Raw genomic sequence first — 21,739 nt, 5'->3', positions numbered from 1 at the left:
GCCTCCTTCTGGCCATCCATCCGTCTTAAGTAGAGTGAAAGTGTTGCGTTTTGGTTTTCAAAAAAAGCACCGAGCTTTAGTTGTTGTTATTGTTGCTTTTGTTGCTTTTGTTGCCCGCCGGACACATATCCTTGTGTTCAATCAAACCCAAAAGCGACGTCAACGCGCCACGGACTCTCGTGGAGCTCTCTCGGATTTCGCGGGGGAGGAGGGGGGGGCGAGGGGGGGGCCTGGCGTCGGAGTCAAGTGTTTTGTAGCTTGAAGGTTGTTGTGTTTTTGCATCTACCTCCCACTGGAAGGCAAAAGACACAGACCGATCCCCATTGCCCCCCCCACCCCTCCCCCCACCGCCCCCCCCCTCTGCGCAACATGCGGCAAACATTTTTAGCGCTTGTAGTTGCCATGAATTTTTATGCAAATGAAAAATGTTTCTTGCGATTTCCCCCCCCCTAACCTGCCCCCCTTCCCTGCCCCCCGTGGCCCCCCCTTGCCCCCAGCCACTGCTGATCCGACGCTGTGGCCATTACTGTGATGCAATTGCCGCAAGTAACAATAATCTTGATGTATGATTTTTTTTCTCTTTAGTCTTTAGTCTTTCCCCCGCCCCCCCCCCCCCCCCCCTCCCCTGCCTCCTCCCGTCTCTTAGAAAAAGGCAAAACGTTCAAAAATATAAAAAGAGGAAATCTTGTGCGCCTATCGTGTTGTTGGCACATTTTCGCGTTTGCCCCCCCCTCAACCCCTACCCCTCCCCCCTCCTCCTCTGTGTTTATGTTTTCGCGTTTGATCTCATAACCGCCAGCGATGCAACAACAACAACAACAACAACCAACAATGGAGCAAAACGCGGAGCATCATAAACTTTTAACGCTGTCCATTTCGAAATAATCAATAATTTTTTGGCCATCGAAGGCAATTTATTATTGTGTTTTTTTTTCGTCGCTCTTTTTCGGGGGAGGCTTTGCCTCGCAGCCAATGGGAACGAGAGGAGCAAATAAATTAACACTTCCTTAAACGATAAACACTAAGAGTGGACCCCCCTTAACCCCCCCCCCCTCGCACTTGGAGGGGCAAGAGAAATGCATTTGGAAATCGAAACGAAATCCGAATACTCGCCGAATGCCGCCGACTATTTTGTTGTGGGGGCGTCACGACGTTTGCTTTTCGTTTCGTTTATTAATTTTAATTGCGACGGGGTGGCAACGCCCGCAGGCTAACGGGAACAAATTGCACTCGCAGGAGGAGGAGGAGCAGTGCAGGAGGCGTGCAAGTAACAAAAAAGAGAGTGGGCAGAGCCTTGATCTTGCCCCAGCCCCAGCCCCCGCATGCAGCCTTCGATGCAGATCTTCAGAGATGTGGGATTCATTGGAAAACATTTAAATCTCCCTTTAATTTGGTTTTGGAACCCATTTGGGGGCTTAACGAGCGAAATATGAAAATTTACGCTCATCCGAAAGTGATGATCGGTGCTTTAGACAAGGAATGTTGCCACTTTCATGGGCTCAAATTCAAACACGACTCAGATGGAATGCGTTAAGCATCAGAGGGAGTGGGCATGACTATTCCACACCATCCTGTCCTCTATAGGACGAAGGGAGGCTGCGAGTGCAAGCTATAGATCTATGCCACCAGAAAACGGGGCAAAGCGTACAGAAAACTATGAACAAATAAAACTATAGAAAAATGTGTAGATGGCTTTGGCTATATGTAGTTTTTTTTTGCATTGTTTGAGCTTCAAGAACTTCTCCACAGATGCGTTCGCCGCCTCTGAATCTCTGCATCTATGAATCGGTGACCTTCCCCACAGACCCAAGCCATGCCTTTGCGGCAAGTATGCGGGGGCGTTCAGTGGCAGTGCCAGTGCCAAATGGCATGTCATCGATGGGTCCGGTCCATTGCCCCATCATCGGTTTACGACGCCCGCCATCTGCTTGCCCCCGAAGTGCAACGATGAAGTGCTGAGGGCACTCCCTCCAGTCGTCGTGAAAATATGTAGACCATCCGCAGAGATATTTGTTTGTTTTCGCTGTGCGGCCCTGCCTGTTTGTCCAGGCCACAAATTTGGCTACTGCTTGGCCCAAAATTTATGAGCCTCGGGAGGAAGGAGAGGGGGGGGGGGGGGTGGGGGGAGTGTGTGGCACGGATTATCATCACCGAAAGGCAAATATCGCAGATGAAGAGAGAGCGTGCGGCAGTGCATCCAAGTGGCAGACAACAAATGGTTGCACTTGCAGATGGAGATTGAGTGCGATTCCCCCCCCCTGCCCCCCTGCCCCCTTGCCCCCCTGCCCCCCTGCCACCCCCCAAAGATTAATCGCTGGACAAATTTGCAATGTGAAAGTGCGAGAGAGGGGAGAGGGGTGGAGAGAGAGAGGAAGTGGCAGCTGGAGAGAGGGGAAAGGCGGATTTGTGGCGACGGTTGTTGCAAGCTGGCTGGCTGGATGGCTGGCTGGCTGGCTGGCTGGCCCGTCGCCTATCTGCCACTAATTGTCCTTGACGATGGAGCATCCCACATGGCATTTTGTCTTTGGCGATTGCTGGCGCAAATTGCTGCCGGGTAGTGCCACAAGGGGCACACACCAGGCGCAAGCTGCAAGCTGCAAGCTGCTGGCAACGGAAAGTGAAAACTTGAAAAATTGATTATGCAACGTGCCGCAAGGACGCAGCCAGTGCCTGGGCAACCGGAGGTCGTCACACACTTGGTCTGATTTTTAGCCATCCCATCCCCCCTCCCCCCTCCTCGGTTATTGCAATTTTGAGGCATGCCACACACACACACACACGCTGCCGCGGGGGCGTAGCTGGTGTCGCTGTCGCTTAGAGGAAGCGTCTCTGGCGGAGGCGGCACCAAAGCTGCAAAGATGCCACTGCGCCGCGCCTCTGATGACGAGGGGGAGGGAGTGCCAGAACAGATCTCGGGCTGTAGAGTATTCCCTTCTTCGGTGATGCCTCTGGCCATATAAGCAGCCGCAGGAGGACGAGGAGGAGGCAGAGGGAATCGATGTGGCATGACCTCCTACGAGACAGAGACGGAGAGAGAGCGTGAGCGCGAGCGTGAGAGGTCACTGACGATGCTGGCGATCTTGATTCGGTTTAATTACCCCGGCCACTCGGTTTGTGGCCAAAATGCCAAGCGAGCCAAGGCAAACGGAGCGGCAGTCTCCCTGGTGGCCACCCAAAATGCCCGCGAGTTTCGTTGCAAAAATGCGAGCAAGTTGCGATGCCCCAAAATGGGGCGTAGCTGGTTTGTGGCAGCGATGATTAGCCTTATTCGTAGCATGACCATCAAAAACTCACTGTGCCCCCCCCCGCGGCCCCTTCCACCCATTCGCTCGTTGCAGGCGACATTGACGATTGCATTGTGACGCCGACGGTTCAGGGACAGTTCACGCCGCTGCCGGAGGCGCTCTGCGACGTGATCATGGACCTCACCGCCGAGGGGCAGTCGGCCACCGTGGAGCATGTGCGCGGCAAGCTGGGCGCCCGCTTCCCCCACATGACGACCCCAGCCACGGAGGTGATCTACGACACGCTGGCCCAGCTGATGCAGGAGCAGAAGATCTACCAGACGTCGAAGGGATACTTCATCTTTACGCCAGAGTGAGTGTGCCCCCCTGACCCGATATCCTTGGACGCCACGCCATTGACCCCTCGCTCGCCCGCAGACGACGCCGCAGTCGGTCGCGACCGCGCAGCAATCACCATCAGATGAACGGGGGCCTGGCCTACGCCCAGCTGGAGGAGGAGGAGCAGCAGCACAGCGACGATGTGGTGCCCCAAGAGGCACGCACCATGCTCATGTCCAACTCGGAGGCCCTGCACTCGCTGTACGGCGAGATATCCACGGAGCGGGACGGCGACCTCACCCACCAGTGCATCCAAACGAATCTGGCGGATGTGATCTGCGGAGGTGAGTCAACACAACGCTGAATCAATCGCTAGTCAATCCATCAATCCATCAACAGGCAACCCCAACGACAAGATCATTTACCCAAGGGCGGCCAAGCGACGCAGCGCCTCGTTTCCGACGCCACGCAGCTTGGAGCGGCGGCACAGTTTGCGGCTCTTTGGATCGTCGAAGCGCCTGCAACGCTGCGCCTCCACCCGCAGTCTGTCCAAGACGTACGCCCAGACGCTGAACACCACGGACAGCAGCAGCTCGGAATACCAAAGCACAGATTCGTCATCACCCAGTGAGTGGAAGATCCCCGGCCGTCCCCTGGACGATCCAAACTAATCCGATTTATGACTTGTGACCCCACAGAAAAAGGATCTTTGCTCTCACGCCTGTTCCGACGCAGTGGCAGGGCCAAGCAGCGCCAGATCGAGACATATTCCGCACAGTTCCCGCCCGCAGAGTGGTTCAACACGCGAGCCGTCCATCTGCACAGCGTGGGCACCCAAACGGCCGAGCACGTAAGCATTGCACACTTTCCAAGCCCCCATAACCATTCTAAGCCCGTTCCCGTTCCCGTCTCCTGCAGGACATGCCTGTGGCCCACACCCTCTCCAATTCGACCTTCTACGACGGCTCGGAGCTGAGCCAGCGCTCGTCGACGCTGCCGCGTCGCCACCGCCGTCACATGTCCAGCGAATCGACCTTCTTGATATCCTCGCGCGACTGCTCGCCCATCCGACGCCGTTCGCCGGTTTACTGCAGCGGCTCGCTACCTCGCTCCACGCAGTCCATACCAGCCACCACAGTCACGACGACAGCCGCCAAGATGAACCACTCCTCGGCCACGCTCTCGCGCCTGGGCCACCCCATGGGGCAGGGGCAAGGGCAGGGGCAGGGGCACGCGCCCCCGAAGACAGCACAAAAGTCGGTGATTGGGAAGCACATCTTTGAGAGCTCGCCCTCGCGCTCCGCCACCCTGAAGGCGGCGGCGGCCAAGCGCCAGACGGACGGACTGATCATCAACAGCTGCACGGACAACAAGGCCACGTACAGGAGCCTGCAGAGCAGCGGCCCCTCCAGCCTGGAGTCGTGCAAGACGTCCTCGATGTTCGCGAGCGGCCCCTCGAGCATCGACAGCATCGGCAAGGTCTCGTTCAGCCAGAAGACCAGCGGCCATTCTAGTCTCGATTCGCAGTGTTCCACCAACACCGCCGTGGTGGCGCCCCCTTCAACGGGCAGCAGTGGCATCGGCGGCGGCGGAGGCGGCGGCAGTGGCAGCAGTGGCGGCAGCACGCGGTCCATTCTGCTGCTGAACGGCTCGCCGCGGGGCACGCCGCGTCACCAGGCGATGCGGGCCCGCGTGGCCGAGGCCCAGGCCCAGAGGCAGAGGGCCAGCACACCGAATCGCATCCTGGAGGAGCTCAGCTACCCCCACACCCACACGCACACCCACAACGGAGTGCCCAACTCGAGCAGCAACAACTCGATCACGCTGCAGGTCACGACCACCTCGAGCGGGGCCGGCCAGAGCATACCCAGCACCAAGATCTTTGTGCAGAACTCGCCAGTGAGGAGCGTGATCACCCTGGAGAACGGCAAGATGCTGGAGAACTCGAATGTGTTCATCATCAACAACGAAACGATGACCAACGAGCGGGGGGAGATCATCAAGAAGACGCTCTCCAAGCAGACCTCCTCCCCAGCTGCAGCGGCCGCTCCGGCGTCTGCTCCAGCGGCCACCTCCACGCCAGTCCGCCAGACAGCAGCACAACAACAGCAGCAGCACCAGCAGCAACAGCAGCAGCACCAGCAGCAACAGCAGCAGCAGCAGGAGTCTGTGTCCAACGAGCAGACCCTCAGCGAAACGGAGGCCAACTCGGAGACCTGTGACTCCATTTCCTTCATCAGCGAGAGCTGCTCGCCGGACAACACGTGCCCCGTCGACATGCCAGAGATCCCGGAGATCCCGATCTACGACGGCGGCAAGTACGCCAAGAACACCAACAATGATGCCACAATGAACAACAGCCGGAAGCTCTGCCTCCAGCTGGCGAACGGGATTGCCTACAAGAACAATGTCCTGAAGAACGAGTCGCAGCCGAACTCGCCCAGTGCCGAGCAGCAGCAGCCCCTGAAGCTGGCGGCCCTGGCCAAGCAGGACTTCGAGATCGCCGGGTCCGTGGGCAATCTGCACTTTTACGAGAAGAGCTCCAAGGACCTGGGCCCGGCGCAGAGCAACCACAATCTGATGATGAACAGCAGCTCCGATCTGAAGCACCTCTGCTACGAGTCCGTCTGCCAGCTGCAGAAGGGTTCGATGAACGGCGACGAGATGGCGCTGGCCCACTTGCTGCGCAAGTCGAACAATCCGAATCCGGTGGGTAGCGAGCCCAATCTGGCGCTGAAGGATCTGGCCAACGACAAGGCCATGGACAAGGAGGGCATCGACCGACGTCTCAGCCTGACCAAGGAGTCCCTGGAGCAGGGCATGGGCATGGGCATGGGCATGGGAATGGGCATGGGCAGTGTCTTGGCGGGCGGCAACGAGGAGCTCTACAACTTTCCCAGCCTCACCGACCTGTCGTTCAACTTCACGTCGCTGGCGGCACGCAAGATCCTGCAGGGCGTCAGCCTCAACAGCATCGACACCCTGGTGGAGCTGAACATGGCAGCGGCGGCGGCGGCGGCAGCGGCAGCCGCAAACAATTCAAAGGAGAAGCAGCAAAACAACCAAACAGCGGCGGCCGCAACGGCAGCTTCAGTCTGCACCGACTTCGGGATGGTCTAGATGGGATGGGGGCCCCACGGCAGGGCGGAGCAGCCTCTTAGCATAATCAAACGAAAAATCTTAGCATCTACGAGAGATAGTAGGGATAGGAGGATAGAGAGATATCTCTGCATTTGGCATTTGGCATTTGGCAACTTTGTGTAATTTATTACGATTGATTTCCCCATTTGATAGCAGCAATTTGTAATGTATGGTTTTTTTTTTGTAGGGTTTTATCGGATGCAACTTTTATTTACAGTGCCAAAATACGTTTAGTTTAATTTTAATTCGTATTATTTCGTACTGCATATTTATGCATGCATGGAAGGACCGCCAAGCGGCTTCGGGGAGGCCCGATTCGTTATGTAAAGATATATAGTACGCGTACATATAAATATATACATATGTATGTATATACGTACAGAAAATATTACGTTCGATGCTTTACGTTTTTTTTTTTTTTTTACATTTATTCAATGCAATTGTTTATAAATACTAACAACGCCCCAAATGCTATCCTATCTATACATATTACGATATAACGTACATACATATACACACACCCACAGACACAGACACACATACACGCATACACAAAACGAGAAACACAGAAATGTGTACTACGACCATAGAATTTAGCACTTAACGGAGATACAATAATTTTTTTGTACAAGGCCTTAATTAGTAAAGTCAGCAATAATACAACATAAGTTGAAATCACTAATAAAATAAACATATATTATAAAAGCTGTGCTGTGGTTTTACTATCCACCCGCCGTTTCAAATTTAACGGCTGCTTTCCGGTTGCATCGTGGCGCCCTCATTGCACTGGTGGCGCTTTAGTGGCGAATTCTGGACTTAATTTGTCTACACTGTTTTTACATACATTCTACATACTACATGTAACTGCTCATAGTGCTGGAAAGTTACCAATTCGTCAACACTGTTCAGCGCCAGTACAGTTTGGTTTGGCGCCATTTTCAAAGTTGATTCAAGAAGATTTTATCTCATATATTATAGCGATTTCGAGAAGCTACCATTATTCCACCTAGTAGCGGTAGTTCAAGGCCTTATGCAAAACGTTGCCATTGAAAATGCAATTTTGAATTGTCTTTGCCGTACAAAAAACACTTAATTCGTATAAATGTCTTTATTGGTGTTGCTTTCAAATAGTAATAATAATAATGGTACTAAAACGTACTACGGCCTACAACGAAAGGAATCTATTATTATAGCTGGTAGCGGGTATACGGGATTTCTTTTTTTTTTTAGCGAGAATGCCGAAGATATGGGATAACAAAAAAATATATATATATATATTTATTATTTTCTTACTTTTAGTGACAAATCTTTCCTTCAATCAAAGAGATTTCAATACCAGAACTTTTAACCAAAGAAAATGTGGAATTGGTTTACTATTATAGTGTTGTATGTCCGTAATCGATCAGTCTCCGACACAAAACGGGTTCTAACACCCACAACTCAGACCGTCGTGTGTCTGCATTTCTTTTTGCTTATCTTATCGCGAATATTAAGCGCCTGCTACTCTCTGGTTTCTGTTTTCTGGTTTCTACTACACATAAATATTTATCTACAATTGTTTGCCTGGAACATTGTCCAATCGGCGAATCCTACCGCCGCCAAGCGAGCGGTTTACAAAATTGTCTTAAATTTACGTAATACAAACTAAATTAAGGCCTTAACTAAATTAATAACGAATTGGTAGTTCCCCGGTACCCATTTAATTTGGCAGCATCTCCGCCAGCTGGTTCATCAGGCTGGCCGGCAGTTTGTCCGGGAACTTGATGTCAAAGGCCACTATCAGGTCGCCGCGACGCGATGGTTCCTTGGGGAAGGGCAGGCCGCGGCCATTGATACGTCGCGTGGTGGTGGGCTTGATGATTTCGTTGGCTGAGTTCACGGGGATGCGGTCACCTTGTAGTGTGGGAACGCTCACCGCTGACCCGCACAGGGCCTGCTTCAAGCTCACCTGAGCGGTATACCGCAGATCGCTGCCCTCGCGCTTGAACTGGCCGTGCGGCTTGTCGCGTATGATGAATATGATGTCCGCAGGGACTTTGTTTGGCGCCTGATCGCCCTCCTTGGGGAAGGTGATCTTTGTGCCCGCCTTCCAGCCCGGCTTCACGGTGATGCTCAGCACCTTTTCCTCTTTGCGCGCGTTGCCCGTCTGCGTAATGGACATGCGCGAGATCTTCATCTTCTTGGTGCAGCCTCTGTCGACCTCCTCCAGCGTCACATACAGGTCATGTTCGATGGGCGGATCCTGCTGCTGCTGGCGCTTCCGACTTGGAGCCTGGGCATTGAATGATTGGGAGCGGAAGGCTCCAGCATTGGGATTGAAGCCGCCGAACATATCATCGGCGCCCATGTTCAGGAAGACCTCACTTGTATTGCTGCAAGGGACGCCACCGACTCCACCAAACATGTTGTCGCCACCACCAAAGAACGCGCCGAAGGGATCCGAGGCGCCAAAGAACTGTGCGAAAGTGGCACGTGGATCTCCGTGGAACTGATACTGGAATCCGCCGTCTGGCTGGCTCTTGCCATCTGGTCCGGGCATGCCACCCTTCAGCCCCTCCTCGCCGTACTGGTCAAAGATGTCGCGCTTCTTCTTGTCCGACAGCACCTCGTACGCCTCGGCGATCTCCTTGAAGCGCTCCTCGGCCTGTGGACTCTTGTTCTTGTCCGGATGGTATTTCAGTGCCAGCTTGCGATACGCCTTCTTGATTTCATCGTCGTTGGCCTTCTTGTCAATGCCCAGAATCTTGTAGAAGTCCTTGGCCATCTTGCTCAGTCTCTTTCAACCTGAAAGCGAACAGAGAACACAGAGAATATTATAGAACATGTGTACTGATTACCACTTCGCTTCGATTGTTTTTTCAATGGAATTTTCTAGAACACCGAGTTGTGCAACGACACAGCCCCTGTGCTTTCGCTTGGGTTGGTGCTGGTGCTGATGTGTTGTCATTTTTCCCCCACGAGCTACGTCGTCCGCCCGCCCCTGTGCATGTCTCTAATATAATATTCTCCCACACACCACACACCGCACATCACACATCACACACCATACATTAAGCATTTGGGAATGCCATGCGAATATGTTAATTTAAAGTATCAATTCCATTTTGCCACAAACTACTCACCTAAAATGCTGTTTTCTCTTTGCTAAAACTATTTCCACTTCACTTTTCAATTTTCTTTCTCCTGTTGTACGAGTTTGAATTATTTATATATATATATTACACGTTCTTGAAAATAATAGATGACGTTCTCAATCAATTTTATTTTTTTTCTCGTTTGCTGTGTTAGCACACACCCTTGTTGCTCAGTCGATAAAATTTTTTTGTTTGTCGCCCGAATATCGCAGGCCTTTATATAGACTCTGTTCCGTCTGCTCGTCGAATTTTCTCGATGTTTCTCGCTGCTTGGAGAACTTAACCCACTTAGGCCCCCCTTCATATAACTATGTGGACAGCTTGAGTAACCCATGGCAAATACTACTGTTTGGAAATACTTTTTATATATATTTATATATTTTTTTACTTACACAAAAATAATGACTACTAAATCTTTCACCGGAACTGCGCTAAATTCTTCGAATTTAATTTTTTTCGTGGAGCTTATTTTAATACAATGGGTTAATCGTTCTCTGTCCATAATCGGAAATCGTATTCCTCGATTTTGATATTCGGCTGAATATTATCAGCTATCTAGGACTGTCAGCCCTAAGGACATAATTTTCTTCGATAGATGAATAAATTTTGTTCAAGAATGGTCCTATTTAAGGATGTTTTCTTTTTTTGACTGTGTCTAAAAAAGGTTCAAGCAAAAGAGTCAACCTAAGTACGATTAATTCAAAGAAACGGCTATCGATACTATCGACTGCGCGCCAAAGTGGAATTGCTTGAAAATGAATGAGTGAAAAGGATACAAATGCACTCCTGTGGAATAAATAATGCAAGGAAGCACTATGTTAGAGAGCGTATGAAAGTTTATCGACGTCACAGTATACAGAAAGGTATATAGTATACCGTAAATGGCCTATCGCCCGAAGTCCGTCTACCCATCGAAATATCTCGATGTTTCTCGTAGCTTAGAGTTGCTGTGGAATGACAGCGCTGATACAACCGATAAGAAGGCGGGAGTTCTTGAAATACTGACTACGGAAATCTGACTGCACGATGCTATCGACTATCATTGATTGTAATGCGGCCACACTTAGGGATTGTAGAATGCATGCGCTAGCATGCAAACGTTCTTCGTCTAAGCGCCAACATTTAAATCAGTAAGTTCAGATAATAGGGACAACAGGAAAACACTATGTAATATTCAACAGAATTCCCTGCATAGTTTTCAATGAGCTAACAGAGAAAGAACCAATGCTCTACTGTCGTTACAGATGGATGTTAATTAAGCAGCGAGTTAACAGCGACAGAAAGCGATGTGCGAAAACTATGCTCTTCTTCGCTCTCGCTTTTGCTATGAGATGGGGAGAGATAAGATAAACACAGAAACAAAGGCCGATTTCAAAGCAGAGCCTTGAGCATGCACTTTTATCGCTCTTCACATACATATGTAAACAATTGTTCGACAACAAGCTTTCGCTCTTGTTTTTTGAAATGAGCTTAGGGGATTTAGTACTTTGAGCCGGCCACGCTGCTGCATTCTTATCACAGCTTTCACAGTTCACCCCCGCTCGGTCCCTCATTCATAGCGGTCAATAATTAAATCGTGCGTTTAAGTTCTAGAGTTGTGCGCGTGCGTCACGCGTTAGGCGTCAAGTCAAGTGAAAAATGAAACGCTCTACTGGCAAAAAGTGAGTGAAAGTGCAAATAAGAATACAAAAATTCAACTCTTTCTGGAATTCAAGTTGAAATAAGTGAGTATATTATATATTATCCTATTTATTATATTAAATTATAGACATATTATATTATATATTACTATGCACTCTAGAAGTTTTAGGAATAATCGAAATAGTAGGCCCTGTACTGACATTTCATTTTAAATGTCAAATCCTAGCAGAACTGCAACGTCATTTCTGACGTTCTGTCCAGAACAAAAGCAGCCTTTTGTGTGTAAAATTTCGTAAAAAGAATTAAAAAAAACATTTGATTACCGAAAATGCCGTGCACAATTCTTCTACTGATCCAGCCCGACGAGCGTCTGCAGAAGCGCTCCTACGCTCGTTTCCACAGCATCGACGACTGCGTGAATCGCGTGTGCGCCATCTACGAATCGGTTCTGGAGCGCAAATACCCCGACATGCGTGTCATCCACTACGACATCACCGAACTGTACGACTTCATGGACGAGCTGAAGGACATCGTCTGCTTGGTGAAACAGGAGGGCGCCAGCGAGTACGTGCCGCGCAACAAGCAGTGGATCAAGGAGCAGATATTTGTAAAACTGAACACCATCTTGAAAAAGGAACAAGCCAAAAAGGACCTCAAATACTCAGAAGAAGACGCATGAAGGATAAACAGTTCGCGGAGAACAATAAAAGACTTTAATTAGAAATAGTTGATATTTTGTTTGCAAGGATGGGCATAGGTGTGCTTGATTAGCAAGGATATAAAAAGTCTAAGCCTCCGAAGCTGTCCATCATTCCCAGAGCTTTCCCTCTCTCTCTCGCTCTCCTTCATTCTGGACAGCACCACAGCTGGGTTGGGATTTGGATTTAAGTTGGATTTCTCTTCCTCTTGTTCTCGCTGTAGCATTTTTTGCAAGTTGTGTGTCTCTTTCCTTGTCTCGTGTGTCAGAAATTTGACAGTTGTTTTTGCCACCCGGCGAGTAAACACTATAAGAGGCAACAGCGAATAAATTCAGCGATACAGAAATATGGGAACAGGTGGGGTGAGTGTTTTGCTTTTATATTGTTGCATACGAAGATATCGATAGGTGATATCCCATAGAAGCGTTGAGGAGGATTTGAAGGACCAGTTGGTGTCCCGGTTCCGAGCAGTGGGTGGCGAGTTCGAGCGGCTACGCACCTTGCATGAGCGACGACAACAATCTGGCGAATCTGTGGAAGAGTACTTTAGAGCGATGCGCAGGCTGGCAGCTAGACTCACCACACCTTTGGTTGAGTCCGAAATGGTGCGAGTCTTGAAGAAGGGACTCGATGACGAGATCGCCCGCTACGTTAACGCGATCCGAGTCCGAAACGTGGAGCAGCTGAGGGAAGAGTGCCTGGAAGTGGAGTACCACTTTCGCGGACGCGAGCAGAAGTCGACGTTCCGTCCTGCGCCGAAATTCCAATCAGCCGGGAAGCGAGTGGAGGAGCTAGAGCCGGAAACGGAGTTTCTGGATGAAGACGAAGCAAGGATAGTAGAAGAAACTCACCTGGCGAACAAACCCAGGCTGTGTTGCTGGAATTGCGGCCAGTTCGACCACGGGTTCCGAGACTGCGTGGCGAAGGAACGCAAAATATTCTGTTACCGCTGCGGAAAGCCAGAAATGCTTACTCCAACGTGTCCAAATTGCTCGGGAAACGCACGAGCGGGCATGATGAAAGCGGGAGATTAGCGCTCGGGACAGAAGCCCGCGAAGAAATGAACGATGGTCCACTAATCAATATAGAAATTAAGAATAATAGCCCAAATAAATTTAATAAAAATAGTTTGAAGTTCATACCGGCCGAAGAGAGGATGATGAGTAGTTCCTGTCGAAGACGTTCATGGACATGGTCAGCGGCTTCGGGATCCGACACATGCACAACAGTCTACTCGCCGCAAAGCAATGCAGCCGAGAGAGTAAATCGGACGATACTCGCTGCAATAAGGACGTATTTGGAAAAGGATCACAGAGACTGGGACATCTACCTACCGGAGATCGAAGTTTCAATCCGTGTCACGAAGCCACAGGCGTAACGCCGTTTTCCGCTGTATTTGGACAACAGATGTTTCTGAATGGGAACTGCTATAAGCTGGCGAGGAAGCTGCAGTCTTTGACGGAACATGAAGTGCACGCATTAGATCCCGCGGATAAGCGACACCTCATTCGCGAGCAAATTAAATGCAGCCTACACCAAGCGTATGAGCGGAGCAGCCAGCGTAACAAACGGGCCCGAGTCTTTTTCGCCAGACCTGGCCAAGAAGTCTACAGGCGCAACTTCACCCTCAGCGACTTTGGCAAAAGCTACAACGCCAAGTTCGCCGGGAAATTCCTAAAATGCAGAGTCGTACGTCCAGTAGGGAATAACGAGTTCGTGCTGGAGGATCTGTCGGGGAGGCCGGTGGGGATTTTTCACGCCAAAGACCTAAAATTGTAGCGAAAACTTCAGACTGAGCCAGAAACAAGGGAAACGCACTCACGTAGGGAATATCCGATCAGTGGGTGTAAGCCTACGTTGGGCGCTGCAAGATCCTAGGCACCGTAATGTCCGGGAAGGCCAGCAGTTTTAGGGAAACGTGTAACTCTTCGATGTTTGCGAATAAATCTCCGCGGCCATTGTCGCTCGAATTTTCGCTAGGTGTTGCATGCGAAGATATCGATAGGTGATATCCCATAGAAGCGGTGAGGAGGAAAGAAGTTCGAACATAGTGGCAGGGCCAAAATTTAAGGGAAAAGGATGACTGGCTAGCCGGCCTTGCCCCGAAGAAAACAAAAGGTTCGTAACAATATTTTTCAATATTAATAATATTTGAATTTGAATTTGATTTGCTGTGTACTAGCGATACCTGTTAAGACGATTATCATCGACTGTAAGGCGATGACAGTATTGTTTGTGGTCACACTTAGGGATGGTAGAAAGCATACAGTATTTTCGAGGTTTCTAAGCGCCAAATTTAAACTGAAATTCAAAATCAGAAAAGTTCTGAATTATTTGAAGCTATTTGTTTTTCTTTTTGTTATGGTTCGTTTGATGAAATTTAGTGGAAAAAGTGTTTGGCAAAGTGAAAGAGTGTTGTGGGGTAGAGAGCTCAGATAAGAGAAGTTTTCAAATGCTTTCAGTGTTTGTTACATCATTGCACCTGTCCTCCAGGCTAAGTAGCCAGTAAAAGGACGAACTTTTTGCCAGCCTAAACTCTATTTTCATTTATCCACAAGTTTGTCCGCTCCTTCGTAATTGTTTGCCATATTTTATTAAGTGCTTGAAGTTGGCTTAAAATAAACACGGTAAACTCTCTCCCGGAAGTGAAGTGAAGTGAAGTAGAACCTGTCGCTCATCCGCATCCGCTCCGCTCCCTTTGCTGTGGACACCGCTTGTTGAAAACATTCCGTGCTTCTTTGACACTTTGGTAAGCCCCCTCTCAACTACCACGCCCACTGGTACTGCCACTGGTACTGCCACTGCTACTGGCAACCTCTCTCTAAAGCCATTTTCTAATGTCTCTGTTCGGAAAATTTGTCGTTTGCACTGGGCAAATGTTTACTTATGTATTTCTTTCGCTCCAGGGCACCCGTGCCCCTTTTTGCGGATGGCGTGGAGGTGTTAAATGGCGCCGACTTTAACTCTGGCAAATATTTCCTGTGGTAAACTTTTTGCTGGCTTTTTTACTTTTGTTTAATTTGTTTTGGTTTTCGCATTTTATCGCCAACTTAATTGACTGGGAGGAGGGGCAAGGTGTCGAGTGATGAATCGAGGGGACAGCGTCACAAATATTCTGCCATTCACCGATTCCATTCCGATGCCGATGTCGTTGCCAGGGGGTTATGGGCTATAAAAAGTCGGATCGACGCACACACACACACGGTTATCGCTCATACATTTCCATTCATTAGACAGGGGACAGGACTGATGACAGTGGCTGTTTGACAATAACTATGCCCATGGCCCTAGCTGCCACGCCCCATCCAGGCAATTTGTAACGCCTTTTGCTGTCATCTCTCCTGTCGGAGCGTAGAATGGTATCCATAAAACGTCTCTGTCCCCAGTGTCCCAGTCGCCCAGTCTCCAAATTTCGGCAAATTGTCCCCGTTTATTTCGCCTGATAATGTCTCAATAAAATCTGTTCGGGCGGCTAGATACTATATCTTGAAGGCAAGGTGTGTGTGTGCGTGTCTGCTATGAGCCTTGAGCAGAAATATCTGAAATATCCCATGTTCTCATGTTCTCATGTTTTGTCCAAACTATTTTGTAATTACAAGTTGTAAATTTTTACGATATTTTTGCTAAACCCCCTGCGATGGAGAGGAGCCATATTGTACAGAGTCCTGGCTGTAGAGCGGAAATCTGGCCCTTTCCGTTCGTTTATGATTAGGCCATCATCTGGTCTTAATTGCCTTTGCAGCGAACTATTTGCCATCATTTTAATAGGGGTCCTCCTATTGAATACTTTTTTAGTGGCAAATATTCTTGAATTTTGCCAGCCTGCTGCTCCTCCTTCAAACTTGTTTGTCATTTGCATGTTCGTATGGTTATTTACTTTTTCCGGTAAACTTTTTTGCTCTTTGCAGAAGAAGGTACTTTTGTCTCCTTAGTTTTTCTTGAGACTCCCTCTTGACAGCAACGGATCCGCGGAGGCTTTAACTTTGTCGATGGCAAGCCTCGGGGCGAGGAAATAGTTTGCAGCACTTTTCCTATGGCGCTGCTCGGTAATAAATAAAGTTTTAATTGGCCATTGACTGGCAGCGAAGGGACGGAACAGCATTCCATTCTTGGCATTCATAGATCATAATTTAAGATATGCCTTGCCCACAATTTCAATTAGCCACGATACGATATGATCTGGTCAGAAATTCAGGCAATTAACTATTAACTTGGATTTCGATTCCTTCGGCCGACCTCATCAAAATTCAACACAGAGCTCCCAGAGTTCGTGTCTAGACAACGAAGAGTTGCCCATAATTGCCCCAATGATAAAAGTTGAGTGATTTGGTTCAGGTTTGTGCCCCTTTACGTGACTGGGACTGGGACTGGGACTGGAACTGCGACTGGAACTGAGTTAATCGAAAGTCATAAATTTAAGATAATCAATTTATGGCTCGGCACCTAATTTGTAGGGCAAACAATGCGACAAATTCGGTTTTCAATTTCCATGCGGCTGGTGCTTGGTGCTTGGTGGATGCGTGGATGCGTAGAATTTTCCTTCTACATTGCAGGATTAAATAAATGCCTTTTCCATCGGCGGCAGACAAACAAATGGAAAATCTCCAACACTCCTTTTGTCCTTGTCGTTCCGGTTAGGGGATGTCTTTCCTTCTAATTTCCTTTTATCGAATTTACGATTTGTTCGGTTGGTCATGTCATCAGTTTGAAAACGACAACAACGACGACAAGGATGCTATGCGGATACCTACCCCAAGCCTGTGGGGGGGTGTCCTGGGGGTTGAGAATCTGTTTTTCCCTTTTGTATCCATATTTTGTGCTGTTTTGCTGCTTCTGCTGCTGGTTTCTGCATCAATCTTTGATTTGTAAATTATTTTGCATTCCACACAAACGATTTGTGTGTTTTATAGAGCCATGATTCCAAGGGAAGGGAAGGGAAGGGAAGGGTTCTCTATTTTTTTTTTTTGGGTCTTCTGTTCGGACAAATTGTCGCACATAAAGGAGCAAAAATCTAGGGCTTCAGTTTAAAGAGCAATCACAGGAAATGTCTATGGAAGTGCCTTTCAAGGGGGGGATTTCTTGGGATTTATTAAAGTTTAGAGCCAAATTTTAATAGGCACTATAAAGATATATACTTTAGCAAGAGGTGTGCTGTGCCAGCCTTCCTTTGGGCACCCAAATAAATAAAAAATACTCAGACGAGTAACGGCCGTACATTTCATTGGTACACGATTGGTTCAGGGTGGCTTCAGGCGATGACCCAACTTTTCAACTTCTTAGAAAGATATAAGGATGGCGGTCGGTGGCTCTATAAATAAACATTTTAATGCAAGGTACATACGTGACCTAGTGGTTCTCTTTTGTTGTGGGGATTACGATTACCGCTCAGGAGGGTTCAAAACCAACAACAACACCAACAACAAATTGTTTCGTAAGCTTCGCAGAAAAAAAGTTGTCCTTTGCCTTGCTTTTCCTGGACATGGACATGCACACATGATGATGCGCAAGGATGATGCAGGAGGAACAGATGCAGCCGTCATCATTCTCTGTTGTATGAAGTCCTTGCCGGAATTCAGATTTGGAGTTTTCCCCAGCTGCACTGTGTAAATGTCAGAGGAGCACGCAGACGGGGTGGCACAAAAAAGGTTATGCGGGCGCCACACGACATTTGGCAGGCACTGTGTGGGAGTACGAACGAAGATTTCTCTTATTTGAATGCCTATAAATAATACAGCGCAGAGACGAGAGATAAAGCTAAGATTTATTGGCCATGTGGCAGCATTCGTGGCTTTGTTTTTCGCAAAAGCTCAACATTGAACGATGGATCGACTCCTCCGTTTATTGACATTTATGATTGGTATAATGAGGTCTTAAGTGACGAATGCGTTCAGCCAAGTCCCGGGCTTCCGAGGCTTAAATTTAAAGCCGAAGAATTCTTTCAAGTACTCGCCTGCAAGGGGTGTGGCGTGTGGGGTGGTGCGAAGTGTTGTGAAGTGGAGCCCGACAGCCAGATTGAGGCACGTTTCCTGTATCTGTATGCAACCGCATTCGGCAACCGTTTCGGCTCCCAGATTGCACTGCGAGGCGAAGTAAATGTTTATAATTTAACGGAAATGCTCGGCAAAGGCAGCAGCACGAAAGTACAGTCACAATGGCTGCCGTTTACAGTTACGCCACTGCTTGCGCAAGTGTGCATGTGTGCATGTCTGTATGGCGATTGTTGCGCCTTTTCCTCGTGACGAGGCGACATGGCAACTGCCTTATTGGGTCCACACTTAAGTGAATTGCCTTTAAGTTGAAAATAAATTCTCTGCCAGGAATAGGCCCTCAAAGAGATCGCTCCGCCCCCGATATGGCAGGCAGCCTCTTGGGAATGCAAATGAATGTCGGGCCCGTCGGTCGGGTGTCCGTTTTGACAGCCCCCCTCTTCCGGATAGGACGTAAATCCGCAAAAACCCGCTGGCAATACTTATACTTGGACCGGGACCGGGACACGCATAAAAACCAGAAAAACCAGAAAAGAGAGACTCCGAACATGGCTCCATCATCCGTCATTCCAGTGGATGGCATGGCCGGAGATGGCGCTCAGCTTTACAACTGTTGACAGCAGGACCACGAGCAGGACCAGGACCAAGACCAGGACCAGGATCCGAAGCAGTGTCAGGGGGAATCAGCTAAGCTGATTTGTTTAAGCGCATAGCGAACACAGTGATGCCACTCACCACTTCTTTCCACTCAATGAAAGTTGCCGAAGTTGCCAACAAAGAGCACGCGGTGTCAATGACTTGGTCCTGGCTCTGGTCTTGGCTAATGAATCTGGACAGGGGCGGCACTGGCTTCCACAGCAGAAGCGCTTAAGTCAATTTGATTTTGGCTCAGAGAGAGAGCGAGAGGGGGGGCGCAATCCGCAATCCTTAAGACAGGACAGGGCTGGCACGGCGGGTGGGGGGCAGGACTGCAAAACAAAGTTCAGCGTGTCCGTGCGCGTGTTTCCGCTTAAAAGTTTTCTGTTTTCACAACTGGTGTCGTCAGCAAAAGAGTCGCCAGAAATCCTGGATTTCGGTGGTGTGGCGGTGGCTAATTGCGATTTAATGACGATGACAATTTGATAAGAGGATTTGCTGCATTGTCCATCCGCCCCCCCTCCCCCGCCACCCAAAAACAGCAATCGACTCTTGTCTGACGACCATTCCCCTAACTGGAATCAGCCATTGGGAAGACAATGCAATCACATGAGCATTTTACGGGACACTGAACCAAAGAAAACTTCTATAAAGAGTCACACAGTCAGCAGGAGAAGGAGGAGGAGGAGGAGCAGGAGGAGGAGGACCAGGAGGAGGAGGAGGAGCTCGAAGCTGGATGCTTGTCCACGTCCAAGGCGCCACACAGCCACCAGACAATGGCGCTGTAAAATAACTGGAAAAATTGAACATGAATTGAAATAAAAGCGATTGTAATTGAAATTGAAAATCCACGAAATTGTTGGTTACTCTGATTCTGTCATCAAAGGAATTTAATTTTGAGCGAAATTCGTGGCCGAATTTGAAGATTTTTTATACCCGGAAAAGAAAATACCAGAACTAGAACAGGGATTGAAAAATATTCTTAAAATTTATTTAATATCAAATTAAAGAACAAAACCATCCGTGGAACACTTTCGGGATATTTGAGCTGTGAAAATTATTTGTATAATTTCCTTTTTACAGTAATCATCGGCAGACCTACGGGGTACAGGCCATAAATTTGACTTTTTCACCACTCCGGTCTGTGGGTTTTTTTCCACACTTTAAGTCAAGGGATATTTGGAACTGTCAATAGCATTATATTTACTTTCATTTACAAAATTTTGTTGGTTTTTATTGAGGTTTCACGACCTGCGCTCCCCCGGGCCGCTTTGATGTGGGTTTGCTTGGGCACTCGCATATACACTACTGGCCAAAATAATAAGTACACGCTTATGAACTTTCTTTCACGTCCTATAAAACTTTTCTAATAAACATAATTAAAAAATCAAATTTACTTTTAGGTTTCTAAACTACAATAGACTATAAAAATGTTTGTCATAAGCGTTTTTCATTTCAAATATATATTTTATGATCGATTAAACCTTAAAATCATAAATAAGGGCTGGCCAAAATAATAAGTACAGCAATTCTCCAAAGCGAAAAACTAAAAGCGTATCAAAATGTTTACACTATTTTCTTATAATTTATAATCTTTTAATAGTATCCTATATAGCCACACTTATTTTGGATGATTTCGGCCATCCTTCTTGGCATACTAGCAATAAGTTTGGGGCAAGTCTCCACTGGAATCTCACACCACGTTTTTTGCACAAATTCTCCACAATTCTTTTTCTTTTCGAAAAGAATTTTTACTAATTCGACGTTTTAAGTCACCCCAAAGGTTTTAAAATGAGTTTAAGTCAGGAGACTGACTTAGCCAAGCCATAACGTTTACATTTTTTCCCGTAAACCAAGCCTTCACCACCTTTGAGGTGTGCTTTGGGTCATTTTCTGGTAGAAAGACCCATCTCAAGGGCATGTTTTCCACAGCACTAGGTTGTATAATGTCTGTCAATATGTTTTTATACCCGAATTGGATCACATGATTAGTTGTGTGATGTACCGGCTCAACGCCATGCCAAGAAAAATATCCTCAGATACCTATACATCAGCCTCCGTTCTTAACCGTTTTCTTTGTGTACCGGAAGTCGAATTCTTTGCCTTTGGGTCGTTGTATACATCTTCTGGAGTCATTATCAAAAATATTTATTTTTGTTTCATCTCTCAATAATATATTATTCCACTTCTAAGACCCATCTGACCCAGACCATGCCAAATGATTTTCAACGACTTTTTGCATCATCTTCAAAATTTTTACTCGGAGTAAGGGAACTTTTCGGACTATACGTCCTGTTAGGTCTATATATTGAAGTCTCCGACGAACCATCAGACCTGATTTTTCTTTCCCAATTTGAGCGTATTTGGCCTTGGAAGACATGAACTGATCCTTTTTTGCAAGACTGATGATGCGGGTGTCCGTTGTTTGTAAAGATTTCTTCTTCCATCCTCGATTTTCAATAAGCACTTTAGATTTGAAAGTATTCTGAACCAAAAATGCCGATCGTCCAAGACTTTTCGCCATTTTCCCGGAGAATTTTCCTTTCTTTTTGAAGACTTATGGAAAACTTCCTTTCTTCAGGAGTAAGGCCTATCTAAAGAATTTTTTTTTTAACTCTCATGTACTTAAATATGAAGGAACTCAAAAAAAAATAACAATCCTTTGACCAAATCCTTATCCAATCCTTTCAAATATATAAATGACACCAGTGTACTTATTATTTTGGCCAGACCAAAAATGCCCATTCTGCAAAAATGTATGAATAGAATTTTATTAAGATGGTTCCCCACTTTAATTTTTGATTTAAATAATTGGCAAGACTGTAACCTTTCCAAATATAAACAATTGGCATCCATACACTTACAAAAATTCGAGCTATTCCATAACAAACTAGCACGACACCGATGTACTTATTATTTTGGCCAGTAGTGTATATTTA

The 21,739-nt window shown here is 47.8% G+C and overlaps 3 protein-coding genes across 3 annotated transcripts in view; 2 read left to right on the top strand and 1 right to left on the bottom strand.

The window, feature by feature from the left end:
* The window catches only part of LOC6604006, a 56,934-nt gene extending 49,525 nt beyond the window's left edge, over positions 1–7,409 (top strand). Inside the window, exons 4-9 of the mRNA XM_026991746.1 lie at positions 3,339–3,597; positions 3,663–3,907; positions 3,963–4,190; positions 4,262–4,413; positions 4,482–5,645; positions 5,718–7,409. Of these exons, the coding sequence (XP_026847547.1) occupies positions 3,339–3,597; positions 3,663–3,907; positions 3,963–4,190; positions 4,262–4,413; positions 4,482–5,645; positions 5,718–6,683 (3,014 nt within the window). The 3' untranslated portion in view covers positions 6,684–7,409. The remainder of the gene's footprint in view (positions 1–3,338; positions 3,598–3,662; positions 3,908–3,962; positions 4,191–4,261; positions 4,414–4,481; positions 5,646–5,717) is intronic.
* An 812-nt stretch (positions 7,410–8,221) lies between these two features.
* LOC6604005 (dnaJ protein homolog 1) lies at positions 8,222–9,961 on the bottom strand. The gene is made up of 2 exons (XM_026991770.1): positions 9,827–9,961; positions 8,222–9,488 (listed from the first exon to the last, which is right to left on the bottom strand). The coding sequence occupies exon 2, from the start codon at positions 9,466–9,468 to the stop codon at positions 8,404–8,406; it is 1,065 nt and encodes a 354-aa protein (XP_026847571.1). The 5' UTR covers positions 9,469–9,488; positions 9,827–9,961; the 3' UTR covers positions 8,222–8,403.
* Positions 9,962–11,807: 1,846 nt separating this feature from the next.
* On the top strand, positions 11,808–12,158 carry LOC113566406 (enhancer of rudimentary homolog). Its single transcript, XM_026991838.1, has one exon. It carries the CDS (start codon positions 11,808–11,810, stop codon positions 12,156–12,158), a length of 351 nt encoding a protein of 116 aa, XP_026847639.1.
* The last annotated feature ends 9,581 nt before the right edge of the window (positions 12,159–21,739 follow it).

The sequence above is a fragment of the Drosophila persimilis genome, unplaced genomic scaffold (genome assembly GCF_003286085.1).
Source record: "Drosophila persimilis strain 14011-0111.01,24,50 unplaced genomic scaffold, DperRS2 tig00000686-arrow-arrow-pilon, whole genome shotgun sequence".
Classification (NCBI taxonomy): Eukaryota; Metazoa; Arthropoda; class Insecta; order Diptera; family Drosophilidae; genus Drosophila; species Drosophila persimilis.
Note: the sequence above shows the minus strand (reverse complement) of the source record. Positions and strands in the feature narration are given on the sequence as shown.

Coding starts and splice junctions, on each gene's coding strand:
- LOC113566406 (XM_026991838.1), top strand. CDS start 11,808: ATGCCGTGCACAATTCTTCTACTGATCCAGCCCGACGAGCGTCTGCAG.
- LOC6604005 (XM_026991770.1), bottom strand. CDS start 9,468: ATGGCCAAGGACTTCTACAAGATTCTGGGCATTGACAAGAAGGCCAAC.